Source organism: Excalfactoria chinensis, chromosome Z (assembly GCF_039878825.1).
Source record: "Excalfactoria chinensis isolate bCotChi1 chromosome Z, bCotChi1.hap2, whole genome shotgun sequence".
Classification (NCBI taxonomy): domain Eukaryota; kingdom Metazoa; phylum Chordata; class Aves; order Galliformes; family Phasianidae; genus Excalfactoria; species Excalfactoria chinensis.
The window spans coordinates 22,780,510-22,808,069 of record NC_092857.1 but is presented as its reverse complement, the minus strand read 5'-3'; the positions used below and the strand labels follow the sequence as shown (position 1 = coordinate 22,808,069).

General features: G+C 38.1%; 1 protein-coding gene across 2 annotated transcripts in view; it reads left to right on the top strand.

Annotated features, from left to right (window-relative positions):
* Positions 1 to 27,560, top strand: part of SV2C (synaptic vesicle glycoprotein 2C) — a 92,478-nt gene that overhangs the window by 19,608 nt on the left and 45,310 nt on the right. For both annotated transcript variants that reach the window (XM_072358913.1, XM_072358914.1), the window contains exons 2-3: positions 5,231 to 5,895; positions 21,448 to 21,628. In XM_072358913.1, the coding sequence (XP_072215014.1) occupies positions 5,316 to 5,895; positions 21,448 to 21,628 (761 nt within the window). In that variant the 5' untranslated portion in view covers positions 5,231 to 5,315. The remainder of the gene's footprint in view (positions 1 to 5,230; positions 5,896 to 21,447; positions 21,629 to 27,560) is intronic.

Below are 27,560 nucleotides of genomic sequence, written 5' to 3'. Positions count from 1 at the left end.
TAAATAGAGGTATGCATGCCTATGCATATATATGCATGATGGCTCTTTTTGTTTGTTTGTTTTTGTTAGATTTGGTGCATTTCATCTTCTCTAGTCAGACTCATTTTAGTTTACAGCACACCTGGAAATCTTCCTCTCCCTCTCCTTTGTTATCTAGGTCAAGCTGATGAATGCTTGCTTACTCCCACAGCTGAACCAGAGAAGCTTATTATGTCATTCTTGGTTTTATTCTTTCTCTATTTTAGAAAGACTTTTTGGCAAAGGTGCTGGATGAATAGTAATAAGTAAATGGGTTCACAAACACAGAGAGGTCTGTATCTAGCTTGTCACCTCTTCCTTTTAATTTTTCTCCCAACACAAACAATACAAACAGATTTCACTGGAGCTGGCTAATGAGAGCACTCTCAGAGCTAGCATCAGTCTGAGGTTCAGCTTGTGGAAAAAAGTAAATATGAAGCAGTAAGCTCAATAGCTGCCATGCTAAAAATGTGACAAAATGAAATATTTAAGAAGAACTGTGAAACTATAGAAAGGGTCTTATTTTCTGTCTTCTTATGTTCTAATTCAAACAATAGTAAGTAACAGGTATTAATGATGAAAGAACATATGCTTTGAGAGAGTGACAAACTGCCTGGAAAGCAGTGGGTTAAAAAACTATGGTGTTGAGATATTTCCTAACATTATGCCAAGGAAGCAGTACCCACCCTCTCACCCACGTTTCATGTCAGCAACAGCTGACAGCCTGTGAGGAGTACAAAATGAACAGTAGAGATGGAGAGACTGGCAGCATCAGCTCAGGAGGGAGTCTGGGACCTTAGATTTGGCATTCTCAGGGATGATGCACTCCTGCAGTGTGAGCCAGTACTATGGCCCTTCATTTTCTCCTGAAAAATAAAGAACTGTTTCCTGTCTGATTCCAGGAAGGAAGGAAAGGCACTTAACTCCAGTGTGCAATACAGTTTGCCCTACAAGATGCTCTTTAATCTTGCCATGTATTCCCTGGGCTGCAATGCTGCTCTATGACATCTGCCAGGCCAGTATTTGTATGTTTGCTGTTTTGTAGCACCTGTGCAATACAGACTGCTGCAGTGTAAATCCAGAATGTGAGTCACTGGGACTAGTTCTGTGGCATTTGCAGATTTTATTCCCTGATGGCTTTCTACAATGAATTATTTTTTATTTTTCTTTTTGGATAGGATTTCTTGACTTGTTCTTGGAATTTCCTATCAGTCTCAGTGCTTTTAAAATGCATTCTTCTCAATAACTACCCCTAGACTTTTGAATCTTTTGCCTCCACTGTAAGGGCAATCTCCTTTCTTCTTTCCACTTGGAGCAGTTCTAGGGAGCTTATGGGTCTCTATGGTCAGAGCAGTGTGTTGTCCTCTTTCAGCTGAGCAGGAAGCATGACCATAGGGGATGCTGGAAGGTGTTAGTATTTTATTTTACTTGTTTTTGTCTTGTTTTTATTTTCTTTCTTTCTTTGTTTTGAATGGCAGTACTTCTATACCTGCTTTCTGCTTTTCTCTCTCTGTTGGTGGCACTGCAGCCATGCCATGGCTTATTCTGCTTTGGCAGCTGCAGCCCAAGATGACAGAACTCACAGCCTGGGTGTGTGTCTCATGGTTGCTGGAACTGGCCAACAACATCTGCTTGGGCTATAAATGCCCCTCTTAAAATCAGCTAATATCAGCTGAAAAGAATTCTATACCCACCAGCTTTTGTGCCAGCACTTATGTAAGTGTTGAAGTTTCTGTTCTCTGTTCAGGTATGATGAATCAAGTACAACTAATAAAAGAACATCTCTTCTGAGACAGTTCTGCACATGCAGGGGGAGAGAGGAAGTCCACAGATATCCCCATAAATTCAATGATGGGAGGTACTTCTGTGTATCATGCAGGTCTGTGGTGGCTTGTGGGATTGCATTCTGTGTCAGATTTGAATGGTACCATGTGAGAATTGTTGGCGAGCTTCAGTAAAATTTGTGTCCTTTGCTAAAAATGAAGAGGCATTGATTAAAATATGAAATGTTTGTAATATTTTCTTTCTATTTGAAGAATATTCACAAATTCAAAAGAAACAGAGGACAGATGCTATACTAGGTCCCCAAGTGTATCCTAAATATTGTAACTCTATTTGAGTGTAGCTTCCAGTTCTATTCTGGAAATTTATTATGTGAAGATGAGAAGTTATAGTTAATACCACGTGCCTGTTACATAACCCAGAGCATTCACTGTGTCTTCCCATAGCTTGCATTTATCACAGGTGCAAGTGTTTGTGGGAATAGGATTTCTGATGTCTCCCAGATTTACAACTTCCCGAGACTTCACTGATTTATTTTGCAGAGTCCTGCTTTCACTTAAGGTGTTGCAGTATATGTACCATCAGCTATACTACAGAAATGTGGCAGAATGAAATAAATATAGTAATATAATAGAACAAAAAAGAATAATCATTAGGGCAAACATAATATATTTGTTTTGAATCTTTGTATTTTTGAATGTTTTGAACGATATATTGTTTAATATTACTTAAAATGTTTTTTTATTTCAAGTGAAAACACTGCATTCCCAGGGAAATAATAATAATAAATTTATATTTTTATGTTGTTTTTATTTGGAGGAATTGAACAGGAATCTGGTGTTTAGTAGTATTCAATAGGCTTGTTGGGTAACACTAGCAGGAGTGACTGGACTTCCAGCTGCTTTATGCTACTCAGGTAACTGCTAATCCTCATTCTTTCAGAGGTTCCAATTGCTTACTTGCTGTCAGTCAGTTTGACATAATTAAAAGGGTGGGGATCTATCATGCATGGGCTATAAATAATTGCTCTTTCTACTTCTCACCCTTAAGGCAGGGATTTCAGTTCATTGAGAAGGAAAAGTTGTTTAAAAGAATAGTGGTTCAATGAAGTATGCTGCTTGGAAACCTAGGCAAGATAAAAGAGGCATTTATGTTTTCACACACAGTACATCTTTCTGGTCTGCCTAGACAGCAGTTTAATTTAGTCTGTGTGCAGATTTTTTTGCTGGCATAGTTACATTGTTAATTATTTGAGCAGGTGTAATTCCTTATTGACATATTTGGTGTATTATAAACTACACTATAAGCTCAGTTGCTTCTGAAGATTTATTGTTAGAGTGTAGCTCACTGAACTCATGAGGTAGGTGAGCCATAGAAGTGCAATCACTGCTTTGCCACTGTTGACATTTGCACTTTCACTCAATATTCTTAAACTCTACTGTCTTCTCTTCATTGACAAACTATACAGTAAAACTGAATTTGACAAAATCAATATGAACTGAGAATCTTTAAAAGAAGGCTGTAATTTTGGAAAGGAAAATATTGAGAATCGTAGCATTTGAGACTTAAGTCCAAATGCACTGGGCATGTATAACTGGAAATACTCTAAAATGATCAAAATGATCTGGGAACACATTGTAGTCATTCATGTTCAGAAAAATAGAGATGAGGAACTGTGAAGATCTTGGTAGCATCTGTAGGTTTGGTGAGCGTTTCTGTGTAGTTCAGTAACAGCTAGTAGACACTGCAGTCCACACATAGGATGAGATGCCCAATTCAGTACAGACAGTAACTTTGGAGGAGCACCTTGAAAACTGAAAGGCTGCAATTAGAGAAATTGCCTTAGCATAAAAGATTCAGCAAGATGACCTACTTAGAAGGATCATCATGTACCTAAAAGCAGGCTACAGTTTTCAGTCATAAATATTACATGATATTTTTTTCACTAAGGCTGCATTTCTTTTCCAGTAAATGTTTCAGTTTGCACTGAAAAGCTGAATAATGACATCATGCCTGATTTCTTTGAGAAACATTCAGAGTGGTTGAAGTCAATTTAGAGGAAGGGACTGAAAACAAATAGTAGGTGAAGTTCTATAATCATTACAAAAGCAATCAAGCAGATTTAGAGAAATGTCTTTGGGTTTCTTTTCCCTGCATATTTTGTGATTTTCAGGCTGGTTTTCTTTTATCAAAAGTGCATCATGCCCTTAGTTAATATGATGAAGTTTATAACTCTTTCTATCCCTCAAAGCAGTGTTAGTCTGAAAATCAATACCTGAAATATACTTCTGGAAGGCATTTGTAACAGAATGAATAAATGTCAGCTTCTGAGCTCCTTTAGACCTCAGAAGACAGATCCACAACACCTTAGGTGTAGGATTTTCTTCCAACATTTGCAGCCATGTATTCTTACTCCTGTTTTACATCCCACTGTGTCCTCAGTATTGCCAATTCAGCTTTTTGTGAACTTGGAAAAAATGGATCATTAAAATGATCATGGTTAAAAATAACCTCTTCCCCAAGCTGGAAGCAGGCAGTGTTTTCTTGGAAGCACTGATACAGAAATTTAAGCCTGCTTTCTCCCAGTGGTGGGGTTTCTGCAACCCTGACAAAGCTCCCTGCCCCTTCAGAGACATGAGTAACGGTGCCGTTCTGTAATCAATTTCAGCTGCTCTAACTATGGACTGTTGCCAAAGAAAAAGCCTGATTTTCTTCCTTACTTCAGCTTGCACTCAGCCCCCATTGCTTTCTACTAACCATAGTGACTGTGTAAACACCCCTAGTTACTGCACAAGATGAGATGAGCCAAATTTCCTTGCTGATATACCTGGTGCTTTCACATGGGTAGATCAGCATGAGCTCATACTTGGGTTAATGCTCTGGGGTATATGCTGAGGATATGCAATTGCTCCAGCCTGCCTGTCACTATGGGCAAGTAAGAGAGGGATGCTCTCTGTCTGATTTAGGGAATGGAAATTGCCAAAGTGTGGAACAGTTACCATTTCAACCCACTCATCTCTCTGCACTGATTATAGCATGAGGCTGCACCAAAATCATTGCTAAGCATTGCTCTTAGTGAGTGCATTGACAAGGTTCAGTCAACTGGTACAGAGCTCAGAAGTATTAACTCCTTACTAGTTTTATCCACTTGGGGGAAGGAAGTATTACTGAAACTGTGGAAAATCTTTGAGAAGAAAAGCAGATATTTGTAGCCTTCTACTGCATAGCAGTTCAAATGGGAAAGGGAAGTGGAAACAGAGCCACTGAAAACTTGTAGGTATTAGATTTTTCTCTAGAATATTTTCCTTGTAACACAAAATATTACAGCTGAAGTCCTCAACTGTGGTATCCAGTGTTGTTTCTGTACTACATAATGTAGAGAAGCAAATTAAAAATAAACCTTTGTTTCTTTTCCTCTCAAATTTTGCAGGTTCTTTGCATCCTCCTGCTGGTGTCCAACACGGAGTAGATTTTCCAGTGTTCAGCAGTTGACTCTGCAGTAGAACAGATACAAGATGGAGGAATCATACAAAGATAGGACTTCGTTAGTGAAAGGGGCAAAAGATATTGCCAAAGAGGTAAAGAGGCAAGCAGTGAAAAAAGTCAATAAAGCCGTTGACAAAGCTCAGGATGGCTACACACAGAGGTCCTACAGTCGATTCCAGGATGAGGAAGATGATGATGATTACTATGTCCAAGGAGGGAATTATGGTGCGGAAGCTAATGATGATGAAGGATCAAGTGAAGCAACTGAAGGGCATGATGAAGATGATGAAATTTATGAAGGGGAATATCAGGGAATCCCCAACATGGGGCAGGGCAAAGATGGCATGGTGGCCTTAGGGCAGCATGTACGTGATGAGTATAAAGATCGTCATGAACTGGAAGCGGAAAGGAAAGCTGATGAAGAAGAACTAGCACAGCAGTATGAACTGATAATACAAGAATGTGGCCATGGTCGATTCCAGTGGGCCCTCTTTTTTGTTTTGGGAATGGCTCTAATGGCTGATGGGGTGGAAGTTTTTGTGGTTGGATTTGTGTTGCCCAGTGCTGAGACAGATATGTGTATACCCAATTCTGGATCAGGATGGCTTGGTGAGTGAAGTCTTCTTTCTGTCTTTTTGCTGTTACAGATGTCACTTACATTATACCTAAATATGAATTTTGTTAACACCAATGCTAGCATACAAATATTTTTGTATTGAATATATATCGAATATATTGAATATAAAGAAGCAAACCACGTTAAGTTCTAATATAAACTTAATGAGATTTGTAATTATATTGTAGATAGTTGTTATATTTTCAGTCTCTTAAGTATAAATACACCAGTAAGGTGGAAGATTGCATAGTAAGATTTAACAACAGAGGGATATGCTTTTCCTTGTTTACAGGAGTAGGTATCTAGATATTAAAAGGAAATAAAGAAATAAACACTAAATTTTTTGAACTCTTCAAGATTTATACAGATGTGATAGAGAACAAATTACATATTACACGCAGCTGTCCAGCAGCAGTTATCATGCTGAGCGAGAGCATTCCCAAGGGTTGGGTGGAATACAAAATGGGAATGCAGGAAATCCAGGGAAAATACTGTCTAGCTTTTTTTCTCACTTTCATCTCTTTTTCTCTCACTGACTATTGTCTAGCCATCTGAAAAGTATAATGTTCATTTTGAGTCAGGGGGACAGAAGCCACAGGGGAGGATGGCTGAAGATGCTCATGAGTTGTGCTTTTTGTGTCTGGCTGGTTGGTAGGGAAGAGATGCATTCTGTCCCATTGACTCTTCCCTCTGATGGTGCAAAGAAGCAAGCTGAAGCAGCCTTTTGTGCCTAGGTGAGAGTGCAGCAAGACAGGCTGTGCTTGTGTTTCCTGGGTATGCCTGACATTCTGATACTAGTAGTCTGGATCTGTTTGTTTCAGTACATTTAAAACCCTTCATCAGAAGGTAATGATTGGAAAGAGGAGCTGAGTTCTCACTGGGTGCTTTGAGAAATTCCTTTCCATTTGATGATCTATTGTTAGAAACGAACTTCTCCAGCTATCTGTACACTGCAGTGATTTCTACTAAAATAATTTATTTAAATTTTTATGGCTAAAGAGGGTGCATGCAAGTACTGCTTTTTTACATAAACGTGGGGATTTTTTTGGTCATTTAATTTGTCATGCTTGAATCTGCGAGTTTTCAGATCTACTTTTTACAGAAAGAATGTGCATAAACATATCTATATATAGCCATTTTGGAACTTTACAAGCAGTTCAAAGAGTAGAGAGAATGAAGAGAAACAAAAACAACCTGAAAAGGAATGTTACCTTGATGTTACTTTGCCAGTGTTGATAATACCATAGAATATGTAACATGTAGGAAAATACTTTATGCTTTCAGAAAACAGTGTTTCATTTAAATGACTGTTTTGAGCATTGTGGAGGTGTCTGTGATTGAGGACGGGAGGTGTTGTTGCAGCTCTCTCTGAAGAATTCACATCCGTCTGTAACGATGTGACCTGTGTCAGGATAAGGGCTAAGGGTTCCTCAGTCACTGTATTTTTTATGGTGTTGCCTTGAGATATATTGGAATGACTCCATCAATTATTAAATACAGTTCAGTACAGAAGCTGTTAAACCCCTCATATTATGTATGTATCGACAAAAGTATTGCTTGACAATAAAATTAAGGGAAGGCTTAGTTGTGCAAGCAATACATTTATCATGTCTACAATATAGGATCTGTGATGGCTGTTCCCATATCTTCCTTTCGTAATAGTAGAACACTAGCTTCTGTGTTATTGACAAAAGATAGTCTAATGTTAAAAGACTAAGGTGCTGAAAACAAAAATAAAACAAACAAAAAACCCACTGGAGCTAATCACTTTTTTTTCCCATGCAGTGTAGTGAGGCATTGTAATGTGGTTGTTTAATCAGTAGTTGCATAAAAATGATAACACTTGCCCACTGCTAATAGAAATGCACTGCAGATTGCAATCCTTCTGTACAGTGATGCCTGTAATACTTATAGCCAATATAGACATGCAGCCTTTGCAGACAGCATAACCATAATTCCAGTAATACAAAATATTCATCAGGACAGTGAATACTTAGTGCAAATGTTTCAATATGATCATAACTAGATTCTCACAGCTATGCATTTCAATTACTTCACTGCTGTGATTTCACATCATAATTATGGCCTGACTGTGGTCTTTTAGACAGGCATTTTTTATTTCATTATTTTATCTCCATAATCAAGAGGACTTGGATGTTAGAATACTAAGGTCATGAGATCAGTGCTTGGAGTTATGAAGAGGAATTCTTACACATACATAACATTTATTTCTAAGGCATTTTGCTGGACTATTTAGAAATAACCCAAGAGCATCCTATTTTGTCATTAAAAAGCACTCATTGACTCAACTAACTGTAAAACCCAATTTCTCATACCTCATCCATACCTCATGCCACGATGGTTTATCAGAAGACATGAGCTGATTAAAAGTATTTGTCACTATCCATAAAAACACTCTGTTACATTTTTGTTTTATTTGCATCGGGATAAATTCCCAAATTTCCTCTACATTCACTTCTCTGTGAGCTTCTGCCTGCTATTGATTAATCAGCAGCAGTATTTCAGAGCCCATAAACTTACAAGCAGGAAGTTTTTATTAGAATTAAGAACTCATTTCTTGATGCCTTTGGGGTTAAATAAAAACAACGTGTATCTTTTTTTCCTCTCTAAACTGATGTTTCTTTCAAAACAAGGAAGCTGATGTTATTAAACTTTTATAAGTTTAAAGTAACTTGTCACCAAGTGTGCGGGTCTGTTTACGGTATGCCCATGACTCTTTGGTACTGGGAGGCTCAGAAGTCAGCATAGCACTCCAGATCTGGCCTTGTAAACTGTGGTTAGAGGGGAAGGATCTTCTCTTCTGAGCTACTGGCAGTACTTTGCCAAGAATACTGTTAGCCTTCTTTATGGTGAGGGCACATTGCTGACTTACGTTTGAGTTGGCATCCAACAGGACTCCCGGGTCTTTTCCTGCAGAGCTGTTTTTCAGCTGGGTGGACCCTATGTGTGCTGATGCCTGGGGTTGTTCCTTCCTCTCTGAGGGCAGAACTCTTCACTTCTTGTTGAACTCAGTAAGATTCCTGTCAGCCAACCTACCCAAGCTGTTGAGGTCCCTCAGGATGGCTGCATGGCCTTCTAGTGAGTAGGCAACTCCTCCCAGTGTCACATTATCTGCACATTTAATGAGGATGCACTCTCACTACTGTCTAGATCATTAATGAAGATGTTAAACAGGACTGGATCCTCTGATCTAATCCTGCTCCACCAAGGTGGAAGCCTTTCACAGAAGAAATCAATATGAAAGTTGCAGGGTTAAGCGATTATTTGTTTATTTACTTTGCATTCCTGCTAAGAAAACCTGACAACAGGTAAGCCTCTTGTATTATAACTAACATCTTTTTCAGAGGCCAGTATCTTAAATGGAATTCTGGATTCATGAGTTATATACAGAGATGCTGGTTCATACAAAGAATAGGGCCCAAATACCTTTAGGCAAGATCGCATAGCTTGAGCCATTTGTTCTCTTCCTGAGCCTGTGTCCGTTCTCCATGGCTTTGGCAGAAGTCTGGAAAAGCACAGTTACAGAGAATATTGAGTAAAGGGCTGAAGGAACTGGGTCTGGACTGTTTTGTAAGTATTCATGCATCTACATGTCTGATGAGGTTCTCCAAATTGTCTAGATGCCTAACTAAATCCCTTGCACATATCCTTAGAAACTTAAGCACATGTACAAATCTAGAATTCTGTTGTTATTCTCAGACCGTGGTTCCCCTGGGTATCCTTCATGTAGTTTGTTGAGCAAAATTCCTTTTTGGAGAGGCTTCTCTGGTTGTGGAGATTCAGGCTAAGATGACTTCAAGCAGATTTTTATGTTTTCTTTAATATTATGGAGAGCGCGTTAAAAATCATGACTCTTTTGAAAAAAAAAAAAAAATAATTAAAATTTGGCTTCATTTTAAATGTGAAGTGTTGGCCATGGTATAATTTTTGTGAATGTTTCACAGATGTTGAAATGTTAAGTATTTAAATGTGGTTCCGAAAGTTACTGTATTCGCAAGAAATGCATACAGGTTAAGAGCAATTACTGTAACCATTGCCGACTTTAGAGCGTGGGGAATCTTGCTGAAATACCAGACTTAATTGCATTTACTGTTAATAGTAGCAATAAATCTTTTGTAGCAGTAGGAATATTTGAAAATAGCCCTGCAATAATTTAAATGTGTACTAAATATTGCAGAACAGGGTGAAAACTGGTTTGTAGGATTAATGCTTGCTTCTTCAGAAGATGTGAGAAACACAAATGCCATCATGCATGCTTTTCACCTCTGGTATAGTACAGCCCTCTTACAGTGACATCAATAAGGTACACCTATAACTGTGCTTTTTCTGCATACCCTCCAACCTCAATTGTTTGAGGGGGAAAATTAAGAGACAGATCCTCCTCTGTTCTAACCAGCTATACTGTTTGGAGCTGTGGAGATGACGGTTGTGTTTCTTTTTCTTTCCTGAGGGGAAAAAAATAAGACACATTGGAGTGTATGTGATGTGATTTTTGCCTGCTAAGATGCAGACTGAACACATCCCAGGGAATGGGAGCATGAATTCAAAACATTAACAAAATGCAGTTTGTTCTGCTAGCAGAGAGGCTACAGGCTTCTATAAGGTGGTTTCCAGCTGCCCTCCTTCTCAGTGTGGTTTTCTCACTGCCAAACCACTGTGTTATTAGGGAGAACAACACCATCAGGTCAGCTGTTTTTTCTCTTTCACATGGTTCCTGCATGCAGCTTTACTGAGGACTACAAGCTGAGCATCAACCTACATCTTCACTCTTCTCCCTTAAGAGGTTCACTGTTAATCTCACAGTGTGCAGTTAAACACAGTATTTGTTTGGCTCAGTACCCCTTCCAGTCATGCAGATTCAACCTGAGTAACATATGTAATAAAAAACAACTCACAATGGCTGCATTGCAGAGCCACTTGCTGTTTTATCCAACTTTTTTTTTTTTTTGAAAATTATACAAGTAGCATTATCTTTCTTTTCCTTTTTTTTTTTTTTCCTGTTTTTTTGTTTGTTTGTTTGTTTGTTTGCTTGTTTTTTCCCCATTACAGGACATTACTATACCTGCATACCTTGCAATAAGGCCATAGAGATAAAAACCACTGTATGTTGAGCTAGTGAATTACCGGGCAACTTTTTGAGCCAACCACTCATTGCCAGAATGTAACATTTTTCAAGATTTAAGCTGTGCTTACTGCAGCTGAATTCCACGAGTACTGGAAATACTGGAAAATCGCTTTTATTTTGATGATGAAAATTACAGCCTGCAATTAGGTTAATGTATGTACTTGTGAAGATTGTATAAGTAGCCGTTAAGATACTTCTACATGTAACGAGTCTGTCACAAGCATGTTTTAGCAACATGTGCAAATATGCCTGTGTCATTTATCTGCATACGTAAATAAAGCTAAATAATTTTGTTTGCAATTATCTTAAAATCTTTGTCTCAGTGATTGTGTCTAAAACTTAAAAATTACTGTGCTGTTCTTTTAGTCAGTACAGGTTATTTTCTGCCTGTCCAATCTTATATCAGTGATTTCACCATTCATGTCACATACAAGTGCATAATCTTACAACAGTGGCAGAAAGAAGGAAATGCCTCCCAAAGGAAAAGCCTGAGGGCCATAGTGATTTCCCACGTTTAATTTGGCTGTCACCATCACTCTTTCTTCCCTCCTTCAACTGGCGTGGCATCTCTGGCTGATGATATATCACTTCTTAAGTCAGTGCCTCAAATCCAGTCTTTTAACTAAACTGAACATTTTGGATATGGTGGTATATATATATATATTAAGGTTCTGTTCTGGATAATTCTGCAACACAGTTACTTTACAACCCAGAGCTTTCATTTCTTCAAATGCTTAATCATCTGAGTATTTGCAGCTCTGAATCACTGGGTTGTAAGGGTTGGAAGGAACTTCCAGAGATCATCAAGTCCAACCCTCTAGCAAAGCAGGCTCCCTACAGCAGGCTGCTCAGGTAAGGTGTCCAGGCAAGTCTCTCCAGAGGAGACTCCACAACCTCCCTGCACAGCCTGTTCCAGTGCTCTGACACCCTCACTGTGAAGAAGTTCCTTCACATATTGGTGCAGAATTTCCTGTGCTCAATTCTGTGGCCATTTCACCTTGTCCTGTCCCCACAGACCACTGAAAAGAGGTTGGCCGTGTCCCTTTGACTCCTACACTTAAGATATTTATAAACAGTAGTAAGATCCTGTCTGAGTCTTCTTTTCTCAAGACTGAACAGACCCAGCTCATCCAATATTTCTTCATAGGGGGGATGCTGTAGGCCCCTTATCATCTTTGTGGCTCTCCACTGGACTCTCTCCAGGAGATCCCTGTCTTTTTTGTACCAGGGAGCACAGAACTGGACACAGTACTCCAGATGAGGCCTTACCAGGACAGAGTAGGGAAGGAGGATCACCTCCCTTGACCTGCTGGCCACTGTCCTTTTAATGTACCCCAGGATCCCATTGGCCTTCTTGGCCAACAGAGCACACTCCTGGCTCTTGTCCAACCTGTCATCAACCAGGACCTTCAGGTCCCTCTCTGTAGAGCTCCTCTCCAGCAGGTTGTGCCCCAGCCTGTACTGATACTTGCTGTTATTCCTTCCCAGATGCAAGACTCTACACTTGCTTTTGTTAAACCTCATCTGCTTTCTTGCTGCCCAGCTCTCCAGTCCATCCTGGTCTTGCTGAATGGATGCACAGCCTTCTGGTGTGACAGCCACTCTTCCCAGCTTAGTATCATTGGTGTAGTTGCTGAGGGTGGCCACTATCCTCTCATCAAGGTCATCAGTGAAGATATTGAACAAAACTGGACCCAGCACTGACCCCTGGGGAGCACCGCTAGTCACGGGTCTTCGACCAGACTCTGCACCACCAAACATCACCCTCTGAGCTCATCCAGTCAGCCAGTTCTCAACCCACCTCACTAACCACCCATCTAAACAGCAATTTCTCAGCTTCATTATCAGGATGTCATGGGAGACGGTATCAAAAGCCATTCTGAAGTCAAGGTAAACAACAATCACTGCTCTCCCCCCATGGTCATGGAATTGTTCCCCAGCTCTCTTATACTGATCACCCTTATAACCAGTATCTTCTGGTCTTTGATTCACCTAGTGGGATATATAAGAGGTTTTGATGACACATTTTATATGTTAACATTCTTCTAGATTATCTTAACAAGGAAACTTTTCTAGAATAAACGTGTGATGAGGTGTGTTAAAGATCCACAGAAGCCAGTTTATGAGGCTGACAGAAGTTTGTCTTTTTCAGGATGGTAGAAACTTAGGATGGCAATACAAACTAGGGAAGTTAATAAATGGTGATGACATCAGCTTCACATATATAAAGTTCTACATTCCCAAGGACGGCCATCTATAGTCAGTTTGCAAGCTTCATGTCACATCAACCAGACAGGTACTATTTGCTACCTACTGGTTAGCAGTGCAGACACACTAACCGTCCCACTTCTTTCTGATTTCTGACTTTTGGGAAGAGTTTTAACGTGGCATTTGTCAGACCTTGTTTCCACTGTGCATTAGTACTTTCCTGATTTACTGGAGCTCAGGGTGTCAAGGTTGGTTCTGAAGTTACCATGAGCAAGTCTTCTTAAATGGAGATTGTGAACTGACGTTTACAATCGCCCAAACAGTTTTCCATGCAGAAAATATAACTCTGCCCACTGGCACCACTGTGAATTAGTAATTAAAAAGCCTGTTAATGAAAAAGCACCAGCAGGTATATGGATATCCCACAGGGAATTATACTGATCTGTTATTTATTGGTCTGGTTAATCTGTTTCTCTGACTGTGTGTGGGAAAGCAGAAAGAAGTGTGATCATTAGCAAAGGGAGTTCCCTTTTTCACTCTTGTGCTGGTTGCATGGGGAGAGGGAAATCTTTTTTCATGTCAGAGGCTGTGAGATATTTCAGACACTTCCTAGTTCTGGCTCCTGACAAAAATGAGTCTAATTCAAGTATCTAATTCAGTGTCTTGGTTGTTTTCTATTATTTTGTTTTGCTTTTTAAAGCCAATGGAAGTCAGAAATTTCCAGGTTTATGGAATGTGTTTGTCAGCTCTGCGTCCCTTCCCTTCACCTCTTTGCAGCGTTGTAAAAAAAAGAGATGATAACAGCCACTACAAGATGGAGGAAAATAAACAAAGTTGGTTTGTCCCATTTACAAGGAAAAAAGTTTGCATGGTAGTAGAATATAGTTGTCGATGAAGCACTGAAGAAATAAACATATATTAGTTTTATCATTGTATAGATCCCACTGCGAGAAATGTAATCTTACTGATTAGTTCTTCAATCTGCTGTATTAAATTTTGCTAGAAATATAGAGATAAATACACATTTTGTAGTTTGTTACTTTTTGTTATAGTTCAGCACGAATTAAAATTAGTGATATTTATAGACTCTGCTCTGAGTCAGAGGCAGGACTAGGCAAATAAGGAATTAACATTCAGGCAATAAAACTCGTAGCCAAAATGAACGTTTTTGATATGAAATTAGATTATTAATGCAGATGACTGTGTGGGCAATTTAAAGCATTAGTGAAAATTAATCTTTTTTTTTTTTTTTTTTAAACTTTGAAATTTAATTAATCCTAGCACTGTGCACCATTCAATCACATGCAGCATTTATAATCATTCTGATTCTCGGGATTTCCATGGAAGTGCATTTCGAATTGCAAAGTCACAGTAATTCCTGGCATGACAGGGTCAGTTCAGAGCTGGGTGATGAGTGCACTGAATTTAGCATCTAAATCTGAGAAGAGCAAAATCCAGAGGAACCTCTGTAATCGCAAGGGAAGACAACCAGGAATTAGGGGTATTAGGATAGCTTAGCTTAACTAGGTGTGTTTTATCTGAGGTTTGTCTATTAGGATTTTCTTCCTAATGCCAAAGGGAATGATTGGATCAAAGAAGAAGATAGCATGAAAATCACATGCTCAGTTATAGCACCCAGAGAATCTGTCAAATGCCTCACATCAACATGTGGGATTACCTGAGTTTTTGATAGAACTGTGTTCTACATATTGATATTGGTAAAAACAATCTTTTAAAAATGCTGTATATATGGGAAGAAATATATCAAATATTGTCTGGTTCTTACAGCCCAGTCCTGCTAAATTTAAGTGCTGATTCATTATTTATGCTGTGAGTACCAAGGAGGTACTGCATCAGTCTTTTTATCTGTAATGCATTATTGATTTATCTGGCCAAGCAAGAGTAGTATAACATAGCAGAGTGCACTGCTGTTTGCTGCAGTGATCACTGCTACCACTGTCTGAAAATGATTCTAACAAAAAAAAAAGAGGAATAACTTTGACCTACTTTTTGTTCTGAGAAAATTGTTACAGAATAAATTAAATCATATTGACAGCAGGTAGCAGCTTGTAATTTTTTAAATAATTCGTTACTGACATGACAACATTCATGAAACAGAAGTGATAAAGAAAATCTAATGCAAAGGCATTGGATTACCATGTTCTCAGTTTTGCTTCCTTATCAGAAAATACAGCTGTGAGGAAAATTCTCTGTTCACTGAGCAATCTTACCTGTCACAGCATCTGTAACTACTAAGCTTCTATGCATTTGTTGGTGTATCTAATTTAGATCAGAGGAAATGCAGGAATAATTATTCTTCTAGTCATTGCTCTGTTTTAATTAAAAGAATATATGAGTACATAGGAAATTCACCTATAAAGACATTGCATATATATCTATATACTTACCTATATATATATATATAAATCAGCACACTTGCTTCTGCAGATTTTTGGTATACAGTAAGGTAACAGTCCCTAGAACTGTAAGGAGAGATAATAGCATACAGAGCCTTTAACCAGCGTCAACAGCGCAAAAGTATACAAATGTAAGCTAACAGACAACATAAAGTTTCAGAGCTAAATCATATTGCTTGCACTTACCACACTAATAAACAAATAAATAAAGAAAAATAAAGCCTTATAAGCCTAATGGGAGGGAATAGGGAAATGAAATGCCATTCGTACCTCCTGAAATGAAGCTGATCCTTACACCTCAAACATTTCAGGTTGCAAATCTCACACACAACATACATGAAATAAGTAAACTGTGAACATCTGAGGCCTGTAAATTTAATATAAACATGCCAGAGTTAATATATGTTAATATAAACAATAGCTGAATGACATTTCCTCAAATTATTGGTATGGGACATTTGATTTGCACGAGTGGTATTTCTGATATAGCATTAGAAAAGCAATGGCAAAACCTTTCCATCTATGGATTTTTACCTCCATAGTCCTTCCCAGAGCTGAGTCAGTTATAGATCTGATGTGGAAATACACAAAGGTTGTATTTCTGGACAAAATGTTTTGTTTTTATTTTTGTTTTTCATCTGTAGAGACAACAGATTTGTCCTCAATTCTTCTTTCCTCCCAACTAATAAAATTGTCTTCCTGACTTAGCCTTAAACTATGTAAGCACACCACTGTGTAACAAGTTAGGGTAGCTGTGCTGTGAGACCATGTTTATTTTAGTCGCTGTGAGATGAAATGGTATGGAATGGAACGAACTGAACAGAAAGGAATGGAACAGAATGGAATGGAATGGAACGGAATGGAATGGAATGGAATGGAATGGAATGGAATGGAATGGGAAAGAATACAACAGAATGGAATGGAATAGAATGGAAAGGAACAGAATGGAACGTAATGGAATGTAACGGAACAGAACGGAACAGAATTGAATGGAATGGAAGGGAATGGAATGAAATGGGATGGATTGGAACAGAACAGAATGGAACAGAATGGAACAGAATGGAACGGAACGGAACGGAACGGAACGGAATGGAATGGAATGGAATGGAATGGAATGGAATGGAATGGAACGGAACAGAACGGAATGGAATGGAATGAAATGGAACGGAACAGAACAGAATGGAACGGAACGGAATGGAATGGAATGGAATGGAATGGAATGGAATGGAATGGAATGGAATGGAATGGAATGGAATGGAATGGAATGGAATGGAATGGAATGGAATGAAACAGAACAGAATGGAATGAAGCGGAACGGAACGAAACAGAATGGAAAGGAATGGAATGGAATGAAATGGAATGGAATGGAATGGAATGGAATGGAATGGAACAGATCAGAACAGAATGGAATGGAATGGTACTGAATGTAATGGAATGGAACAGAACAGAATGGAACAGAATGGAACGGAATGGAACGGAATGGAATAGAATGGAACTGTCTGACTTCCTGACCTCTTCAGGGTGAACCAAAAGCCACAGCATGTTACTGAAGGCATTTTACAAATGCCTCTTGAACGCTGACAAGCATCGAACTTCACCCACATTTCTTGGGACACTGTTCCCGTGTTTGACCAAAATTTTAGATCAAATTTTACGCAAAATTTTCTCTTATCAAATTTTGTCTTCTGTAACATATTTTCTGCCTTCTGAGTATGCCGCGAGTCCCACTCACTTACAGTCAGTCACCTTCATATGCTCTGAGGCTTCTTAGTGTGTTACTGACTACATGTTTTCAATTTAGTACTCTAGCAAATATGGAGTTGATCCTTTTGAAAATGAAAATATATATATATGTGGAAACAATGTCACTTTTCTTGGTTGTGTTTTGTTTTGCTTTGTTTGTTTGTTTTAAATTTCTATTTAATATGTTGTATTTATTTTTTATTTTTTATTTTTTATTTTTTCACTTCCATATCTTTGTTCATTATTCACAAAGCTTCTCTTTTTCTTCTCTTTAATGTTATAGTATTGGGTATCTCATGCTAGTTTTCCTCTGATTAAATTGCTCATCAAACTATGATTGTCATAGCATTACAGTCCTCTGTGCTCTGTGTTTTCTGGTTTCCTCACCATGTTTCTTTTTCCCCTAGTATCACAGAGACTACAAATAACTTTGCAAATAGAATTATTGAGATACTTTTTTTTTTTTTTTTTTTTCTTTCCCATTTGCTCTGGTCTGCTGAATGTGATCTTTCCTTTGCTCAGATTTGCTTTCAGTTCCATTTTCCTGACTTTCATGGTTGAGTTCCTATATCAAATATTGCAGTTCATCTTTACAGGCTGAGAACAGGATCATTTTGTCTGTGAACCAGATACGTTTCAGATATGGTTCACTTGATTTCTATTTATGTGAAATTTCTGGGTTGGTACCAAACTGAGTGCTTGAGGTGTTTTGTAGGTGTGTTCAAAAATGGCATAAAAGGGTTCTCTGTGCTTGTTTTCCTCTTTTTTGTTGATACAGTAGAGAGACAATTTGTCTTGTAAGCATGAGTTGTTTTCCTATATAAACACTACAGAAACAGACTTTTGGAAATTAGTAAACAACTTTATGAATGACTTGGATGAAATAGTATTTCTTAGTTTTCTTGTTTAGTGAAACCTTTGACATTTTTACATCGACCAAAATGTTTCAGAAGAGAAGATGAAGTTGACTTTTTTTGATGGCATTCAGCATCTTGCTTTCCCTCAGTGGGAGTGAAAATGTTCTTTTTTTTATAGACTGTGAAGGATATCCATCATATTTTCTGGATTAAATGATAAAACAAATGAACAAAAAACCATAAGTGCTGTATGTTCTGTTCTGCAAAGTTTTGGCACCATTGAAAATTAATCACATAGTTTACTCAGCTGCAAATCACACTCAAAGTTCCAAGAATCACTGCAGTGTCACCAGTGTTTCATAAACTTTTATAATGAGACTGAAGAGATTAAACGTTCATTTTAAAATAGCTTTATACCTTTCATGTCTCTAATCAGACAAACTGTGTTACTACAGTCGTTACTGAAATAATTCTAATAGTGGTGAATTGAATGTAGATGCATACTAAGTAGAATAGCAAAGAGCTTCAAAATGAATATGTAATTAAGAATCTGCACCAGACAGTAAGAAACTGCAGAATCCAGAAGGTGAAGAATGAGCAGATGAGACAGCTGACTAGTAATAGAGGTGAGCTTGATATGCTGTGGCATTTGGGGGTTTGCATATACTGCAAACTATCGGGTAAGAGAAATAATTTAGCACATGAAGTTAAGACAAAATGTTTCCTGTGGCATACAGCTAACATTTAGATAAAGGAAATTATGGCTTCAGGAGATTAGAAATAGCAAAAGTTAACGTAATATGTAGTTTTAGTTAGCGTGACCTGCTAGCTCACATGTTTCTGAAAGCAGTACCTGTCACCTGTTTTCAAATGTCTGAGCAATAAATGTTTGAGTCCCTTGTTCATTTAGACCTTAAAAAAGTACCAATCCATAAACATACTCCTTGTTATTACACTACTTCCAGCCCTGTTCAGAGAAGAGGATGCTTGATGCAGGCTACTGCTTCTGTATACAAAACTCATATATACATACATAAATATATGTGAGTTTACATTGCTGTTGGTAGTACTGCTTAGAAGTTATTTGAATTACACAGAGAATGAAAAAATACAAAGGATAGAAATTTGGTCTTTGTTTTTAAGAATTAATTCTATTAGTATTTTGATACATAGTGAATGTTCCATGACTACTCATATTTCTGAATTACTGTGCCTATCTGCTACTCAGAATAGCATTCCATGAGCTTTCTTGGCTGGACAGACTGCACAAACCTCTTACAGATTAAATTTAGAAGAATTTTCTCTGTGTGGTCTTTGCAAATCCTTCACAGTAACTTATAGTTCAAAATGTTAAATTAGGGCTCAGAGACAGCATCAGAAGTAGACTGTGAATTTACAAGAAACTAATGGATACTAATCATCTCTATACTACTGTTTATCTATGTACTGCTTGAAATAAAAAAAAACATTATTACCAAGAACTTTACAGGAAAATGTAAGAAATTGTGGTCCAGCTTGTCTATTCTACTGAAGTAGCCACTGTGAATGCTATACATGGGTTTATAGTTGTCATAGATGTAGTAGAAACAACACACAAATCTACTGAAATACAACTGCATCATGCCAATACAAAAATAACAATGTGTGTCACATCAAGTGTTTTAAAATGATGCCTCAAAGAAAGCAGCACAGTGTTTACACTGTGTATACAAAACATGAGGAGGTGCAGGCACATTCTGGAATACTTGAGACCCTTCAGCTGTTTGCACTTTGGATGCAATATGTGGAATTCCAAGCATCGAGATACCAACGAGAAACGTCTGTGTTAATACTCAGCTTAAAAAGACCAAAGATGTATTTTTTCCATTTTCCTTCCCTTCTAGCTACTTTCTGCAGGGCAGAAGTGATTCTTTTGGACTCCAGAATTTTACACAACAGCAAATGAAGCCAAACAGAGCAGCTGGGGAATTTGTCAGTTCTTATGGCTGACTGAAAAGAGACACGAGACAAGGCATCCCCATTGGTTTAGCTGCTTCCAACTACTTTACAATTAAATTCTTCTCACAAGATGGTAGCAACCATTTGATAGATAAAACACTATCTGGGAAGCTCAGTAAAAAAAGTAGGTAGAATTAGAAATAGTACATGTATCTAGCAAAATACAAATCTGTCTGGAACCCCACAGATTTTGGGAACTACTTCTGATATGCTGCTCGGTGTGCTGTGCTTTCTCTTCTACTTTGTGCCATAGAAAGTTCATCTCTTGAAATTAAATAACGTTTACATTACATGCTAAGATATTGATGGTCAGATGATTCAGATTTTTATTTTATATGGGAAACAATTTTTCTTTGAAAATCACAGTAATTTTACCAAAATCCAAACCAAAACAAAACAAAACAAAACCCTGGAAATAAGAAATCTCCATCTCATTCCAGTGTATTTAGCTAAATGGTAATGTGTCTGTATAAAATCATTTGAAAACAATACTGTTCCAATGTTTTCCTTTTTATTATTATTTACTTCATATATACATATATATGTAGGACATTGCCTTTTTAAATAAAGTTTGCACGGTAATGCAAGAGGGAGAAATTGATCAAGCTGGATATCTTCAGTTCTGTAGATCTCAAATGGAAAGCGTCTGTTGTTTCATAATCAGCTTGTTTTAGAAATAGCACGTTTTACTCCCAGTGATTAATCCCCTACAGAATTATATTCAGGAAGTGTTCAAAGAATTTATTTCTTCAGGGGAGGTTTAATTTTTGAATTTTGAATGCAGTTTGTTATTAAGGAAATGGTAGCATTCTTTCTCCAATTCACTCTTATTTGACTGTATTTTAATTGTTTTAGCTAGAGGCACCTTATTTAGTAATTAAATCAAGCTTCAGTGTGTCTACTAGCTGATGACGCAGACACAATAGGACACAAATGTACTTAGTTCTCCCTAGGTATATTTGCAAAGCTATGTATACAATTTCTACCCACTGAAAATGGATAAATTAATTTCTGTGCTACTTAATTGGTAAACGCAGGAGACTGCTGAAAGCAAATCATTCAAATACGTATAACTATTTTGGTGTGGTCAATTGTGGTCAGTTACGTAGCTCACAAAACAACATTTTTTTTTCTTCTTCTTTTCCTTTTTTTCTTTTTCTTTTGTGTGTATTGCAGGTAGCATAGTGTACCTTGGGATGATGGTGGGGGCATTCTTCTGGGGAGGCTTGGCAGACAAGGTGGGAAGGAGACAGTCACTCCTGATATGCATGTCTGTCAATGGATTCTTTGCATTCCTTTCATCATTTGTCCAGGGGTATGGCTTCTTCCTCTTCTGTCGTTTGTTTTCTGGATTTGGGTAAGCTCCTCTGGTTTTGTTCATTTCTACAATTGTGTGTGTTGATAAAACTTTCCTGTTTACAAAATTTCATTATTTAATGCAGGAATACAGTCTATGTCAGGAGAAAGAGAATTAATCAGTGTGGCTATTACAACTCTTAATAAACCCAAAGGGATAGGACAATTATCTCAGAGGAAAGATATAATATGAAAAAAAAAGTAAAATTGAGTTCTGTTCTTATTTTGCAACAGACTTACTTTGTGAACTTGATGAACTTGCTTAAATGTTTTGTGCCCCAGCTTCTCTATGTACTGCCTGCTCAGTATGCAATATAGCGCACTTCTCACAAATGTACTTTAAGATTTCTCTAGTATTTGCAATGCTGCTAAAGTTTGTACATGCATAATGTTGTTTATAACACCACTGCAGTCAAGACCATCAAATTAATATTGAAATCTTGGAGCATGTCGAACTTTGTTGTTCCTTTCAGGAAAATAAAATAAAATAAAAGGTTTGTGGGTCTGTATTTGCTTTACTTTTAATTTAGATAATTTCTCAATTGGTGAACATTCTTGTTCACAGTCCATAAAGTGTATAATTTTAAGCTTACACAAGCTAAAATTGAGATGCCAAAGTATGTTAGTATAGGGCATCCACTTTAATTGTTCATTCATTGCACTCCGAATAAAAAAAAAAACAAACAAAAAAACATACTTTAAGAAATGGTAGAAAAAATAATTTTTTTTATTAAAAAATAAAACTTCCCTCTTGCTTTCCTATGTTTTCCCTTTCATAAATCACTAAAACAGATGAGAAAGATTCATGGAACTTCCCATTTGCTATTTTCTTTGAAGAAAATGTTTCTATCCAAAAGAACTCTCTTCCTCTCCTTAAGTTCCATTTTATCCTAGGTGTCGGCCACCATAAAACTCATAGGATTTCTTGAATCCGTCCTTCACACCTGCAGGATGAGAGAGGTTCCTTTTTGTTCTATGAGAACATAGTTCTATCAGTTTACATTTCTGGAGCTCATCTTTTTCAGAATGTTCATCTGCTCACTTAATTTAAGAAGGAAGCTTACTTTTCACTTACCAGCTACTCAAGCTGATATTTGTGTCACATCTGGCTTTCATAGAAACAGCATAGAATCATAGAATCATAGAATGGCTTGGGTTGGAAGGAACCTCAAGGATTATCAGGTTCCAAAGCTCCTGCCAAAGGCAGGGCTGCCAGCAGCTACGTCAAGTACTAGATCAAATTGCCTGGAGTTCCATCCAGTCTCACCTTAAACACCTCCAGAGATACAGCATCCACAACCTCTCTGGGCAGCCTGAACCAGCACCGCACCACCCTCAGGGGAAAACTTCCCCCAACATCTAATCTAAATCTCCCTTCCTTTAGTTTAAAACCATTCCCCCTTGTCCTATCACTATCTACCCTTACAAAAAGTTGATTTTCCTCATGTATATCAACTCTCTTTAAATATTGGAAGGCCACAATGAGGTCTCCCCGCAGGCTTCTCTCTTCCAGGCTAAACAGACCCAGTTACTTCAGCCTGTCTTAGGAGAAGTGCTCCAGCCCTTGGATCATCCTCAGAGCCCACCTCTGGACCTTCTTCAGCAGCTCCACTTCCTTCCTGTGCTGGGGGCTCCTGACTTGGATGCAGTACTCCAGATGGGGCCTCACAGGGACAGAATATAGGCATATAACCACCTCCCTCTCCCTGCTGGCCACCCCTCTTTGGATGCAGCCCAGGATATCATTGGCCTTGCAGTCTGCAAGTGTGCACTACTTCCTCCTGTTAAGTTTTTCATCTACTGGGACCCCTAAGTCCTTCTCAGCAAGGCTACTCTCAAGTTCTTCTCCTAGTTTGTACACATATCTGGGATTACACCAACCTAAGTACAAAACCTTGCACTTTGCCTTTTTAAACCTCGTCATTTTTCCCTTCCTTCCTTCCTTCCTTCCTTCCTTCCTTCCTTCCTTCCTTCCTTCCTTCCTTCCTTCCTTCTTCCTTCCTTCCTTCCTTCCTTCCTTCCTTCCCTTCCTTCCTTCCTTCCTTCCTTCCTTCCTTCCTTCCTTCCTTCCTTCCTTCCTTCCTTCCTTCCTTCCTTCCTTCCTTCCTTCCTTCCTTCCTTCCTTCCTTTCCTTCCTTCCTTCCTTCCTTCCTTCCTTCCTTCCTTCCTTCCTTCCTTCCTTCCTTCCTTCCTTCCTTCCTTCCTTCCTTCCTTCCTTCCTTCCTTCCTTCCTTCCTTCCTTCCTTCCTTCCTTCCTTCCTTTCCTCCTTCCTTCCTTCCTTCCTTCCTTCCTTCCTTCCTTCCTTCCTTCCTTCCTTACTTCCTTCCTTCCTTCCTTCCTTCCTTCCTTCCTTCCTTCCTTCCTTCCCTTCCTTCCTTCCTTCCTTCCTTCCTTCCTTCCTTCCTTCCTTCCTTCCTTCCTTCCTTCCTTCCTTCCTTCCTTCCTTCCTTCCTTCTTTCTTTCTCTTCTTTCTTCTTTCTTTTTCTTCCTTCCTTCCTCCCTTCCTCCCTTCCTTCTCTTTTTTTTTTCTTTTTTTTTAAATTCCCCTTTGGATATGATTTTACATTGAGAGGAGCTGCAATAGCAACAGACATATCACATGTCGAGCACCAGAAAACATGGAAGAAGCTGGAATGTTCTTGCTTCAGGGACAAAAAAAGTAAAACAGACAGCGAGGCATAACCGGGGAAAAAAGCTTTCTGAAGGGTCAGAGAGTTATCTCTGGGAAATTTGTGATAATTAAAAGTCAATTAAATATTGAGAACTATTCATGAGATATAAAATCTACTAGGTATATCAAGTTTATAGCGTTCTTCTATCTTCTAGAAAATATGAAAATATCTGAAGAAGTATCTGATAGAACAACATTTTATTTATGGAAAATTCTTTGAAACTGATTTTCCTCATATTCTCTTGAAGTCAAAATATGTTTATAGAAGAGAACTGTTGAGAGAAAAATAAAAATAAAAATTCCACCCTTCTGATCATGTTTTTGCATCTGAAAAACATATTAGTATTGAAAATTTTGCATTGCCAAAAACTGAATGGTGTGGAATAAAAAACAGTAGAAACAGTACTAAGATACTTCTGACTAAAAGGCATTGGGAGATATGAAAGTCTGAAAGGTGGACTTAAGCTAATGAAAAGAATAAAGAAGTGCTGAATAGTCTGCAAAATAATTTCCTTTTACGAAAAATAATACAATAACTGAGATCCCTCCATTGATTAATCCAAAATCCGAAAGGATTCAAAAGGAAATTGAATCCCAAAGACTGATAAAGCTCCAGGAATGCTTTAGACAGTAGGTTTCCTACTAAAGTGGTTTCTCAGTAGCAGAACATTACTTACAATATCACTGCTAACTTGAATGGAGGAGGATTTGTTGCCTATTCAACTCCAGCAGTAGGAAACATTAATCTTAGAGAATTTTATCTAGCCTTCTGTTACAGAAAGTAAGATGTTTTTCATTTAGTTTCTAGCTTACTGTTTTTGATACTTTTAGATGATTTTAGATGCAGTTTCTCTAAATCCAACACCTCAGTTCAAAATAAAGTTCTTAAAAATGCACTATTTTTTATTAATTAGCCGATGCTAGGGTTGCCTTGAGGTAAACAGAAATGATACAACTTGGGAAAATGTATCATGCTGATCCAGCCCTAATATTGCTCCAAAAAGTAATCAAGCTTTCATGAAGCACAAGGTAACTGAAGTGATGCTTCACTGCCTGAGAATGAAAGTCTTTCTCAGTGTGAACTGTCATGTAGTATTCTTTTTCCTAAGATGTTAAACATCCTTATCGGACACCTTTTTTAGCTGTCCCTCAGAAAACATCTCCGTAGGGTTACTGCAGTACTCTTTCCACATTACCAACATCTAACATAAAGCACTGGTGTCAGTGTAGTGATATTAAACTCATTGTTCAGATTAGATTGCGATCAAATCCTACACACCTTTGTGGGGGACAACAGTTACAAAGAATAAAAAACTGTGTATGAAGTTTATTTTAACTAGCATGTTGGAAGTGACTGCCATGTAAATCCACCAAATGGTTATTTACTGCCATTTATGTTTATTGCGTATAGTGGCAAGAAACTTCATATTTTTCTATATCCCCATTTTCTGAATGACCAAGACAGGAAGGACAGGTCTATATACACAAGATCTCCAAAATTTTCCAGCATATTTATGGCCATGTGAACACAACACAGTTGTACAGCACAACTACACAAGCTGTTGCCTTCAAGAACCTTAGATCTTAACCAACAGGCTGCTTTTATAATTGTGTGCCATTGGTATTCATTATTATGTTGAAGCTATCTTTTGTATCTTCGTGCTCATTTTCTCTATTTCTTTCTTGCATCGCCTGCCCTGTTACAATCTTCCTGCCTCTAATTTCTTTGCAACCTCCAGCTGTCTCCCACCCATGGCTATCAGAAGATGTACACTGAGAGCTAATGAACAGCTTGGCAGGTGACTGGCTTCGGAGTTGATAGTGAGTGCCAAAAGGGCTGATATGCTTCTCAGGCAAGCCAAGAAAGCAGCTGGCCAGTTCTGATCTTTTCAAATAGCTTTGGTCCCAGGCCTTCCTTCTCCAGATATGGGTAAAGGCTGACTGATGTAAACCTGACCCAGCAGGTTTTTGTTGTGTGAGGAGAAGACAAGATTGTAACGGGAAAGGAAATTTATACAAAAGGGAGAGAAAGACTGGAAGACTGATACACATAAGCAAGGTAGATAACCTATTCAACATATAATCCTAAAGAGAAAGCAGAGATTTGAAAAGAGGAGTGAAAAAGATTGAGAATCAGGTTTGCAAAAGACTTCATAAACTCATAGAACAACCCAGGTTGGAAGAGTCCTTGAAAGGAAAGGTCTTTGAAAGAACATTACATCCAACCTTCCACTGGACAATTGAGACTAGATGATATGCATCCTGTCCAACCACATTTTGAAGGTCTCTGTTGAAAGGAATTCTATCACACCAGTAGGGAAATTGCGCTATTTGCTTCATTGTGAAAAAATGTCTTCTTTACATCATGTTGAAACCTTTCCCAGTGCAGCTTGTACTCACTGACTCTCGTGTTCTCCATGTGAAGGGAGAGTCTCCTTTCTTTTATTAGCCACCCTTTTAGTGGAAATACGGTGATAAGGTTATGCCTGAACCTGTTTTTCTCCAGAGTGAAATAACTGCTTCAGCCTTTCTTCATAAAGCTGATTCTCCAGGTCTTTGGTCATCTTTATGGCCCTCCTCTAGCCACTCTCCAGACTGTGTCTGGGGACCAGAACTCCAGTTGTGGCCTGTGGGATGATCACATCTCTATCTCTGCTTTTGTGCTTTTCAATGCTGGCAGCTTATCTAACATGTCTAACCGATGAAGTACTGCAAGAAAACTCTTTGTAATTATATGCTTTCATTTGACATCAAATTTGTCTTAACTCTTTTTACTGATGTTCAAAAAATTGAGGAATTAATTATTAACTCATCAGTTTCCATCAGAACTGACTGCATTTTAGAGTTCTGTAAATAATCACGTGAAACTAGCTCAGAGACTCTTGCTATTATTAACATATGGACCATATGTGTACCTGGAAAACATCTTCTCTGGTATACTTAGTCCAAAGAAGCACTTTGTAAAATGATCAACAATCTATGATCTACACCATGCTGCTGTTTTATAGGGCATTATCCATCAGTTCATAAGGTGAACAAATTGGGCTGCTTATTCTCACATATTTTGATGATCTAATGGATGCTCTAGAAGGAGAACAAAAAAGATGCTTTTAGTTGAATTTGTACAAGTATGAATAAAAAACTATTAAGAAGAGGAAAAAGTAGGCGTGAGTGGAGAAAAGATGATGATAGGCTGCATCCAAGTATTGGAAGCAGAATAGTAAATGTGTTTTGAACTTTTGGACATAGTAAGTCATCAGT